Source organism: Orbicella faveolata, unplaced genomic scaffold (genome assembly GCF_042242905.1).
Source record: "Orbicella faveolata isolate gen_17 unplaced genomic scaffold, um_ofav_v1 contig_24, whole genome shotgun sequence".
Lineage (NCBI taxonomy): Eukaryota > Metazoa > Cnidaria > Anthozoa > Scleractinia > Merulinidae > Orbicella > Orbicella faveolata.
Window position 1 is genome coordinate 34,117,501 of NW_028301552.1, and position 201 is coordinate 34,117,701.

At 47.3% G+C, this 201-nt stretch overlaps 1 protein-coding gene across 1 annotated transcript in view; it reads right to left on the reverse strand.

The window, feature by feature from the left end:
* Positions 1-201, reverse strand: part of LOC110056070 (sodium- and chloride-dependent GABA transporter 1-like) — an 8,365-nt gene extending 8,164 nt beyond the window's left edge. Inside the window, exon 1 of the mRNA XM_089290846.1 lies at positions 53-201. Coding sequence (XP_089146972.1) covers positions 53-185 — 133 coding nt within the window. The 5' untranslated portion in view covers positions 186-201. The remainder of the gene's footprint in view (positions 1-52) is intronic.

A 201-nucleotide genomic window follows, 5' to 3' on the forward strand; every position in this document is an offset into this window, starting at 1 on the left:
GCTGGGAAAAGAATGAGACTGTTTGCAGTCTACTAAGTAACTCAAGGCATACCTCCGCCATTTTTGAAACACATGTAGGGAAAACGCCAGAAGTTCCCATAACCTACTGCAAACCCAACGCAAGCGAAGAGGAATTCAGTTTTTCTTTCCCAGCGCTCTCTCTCAACTGGCACTGGTCTGATCATCCTAGTGCAGGCCTAC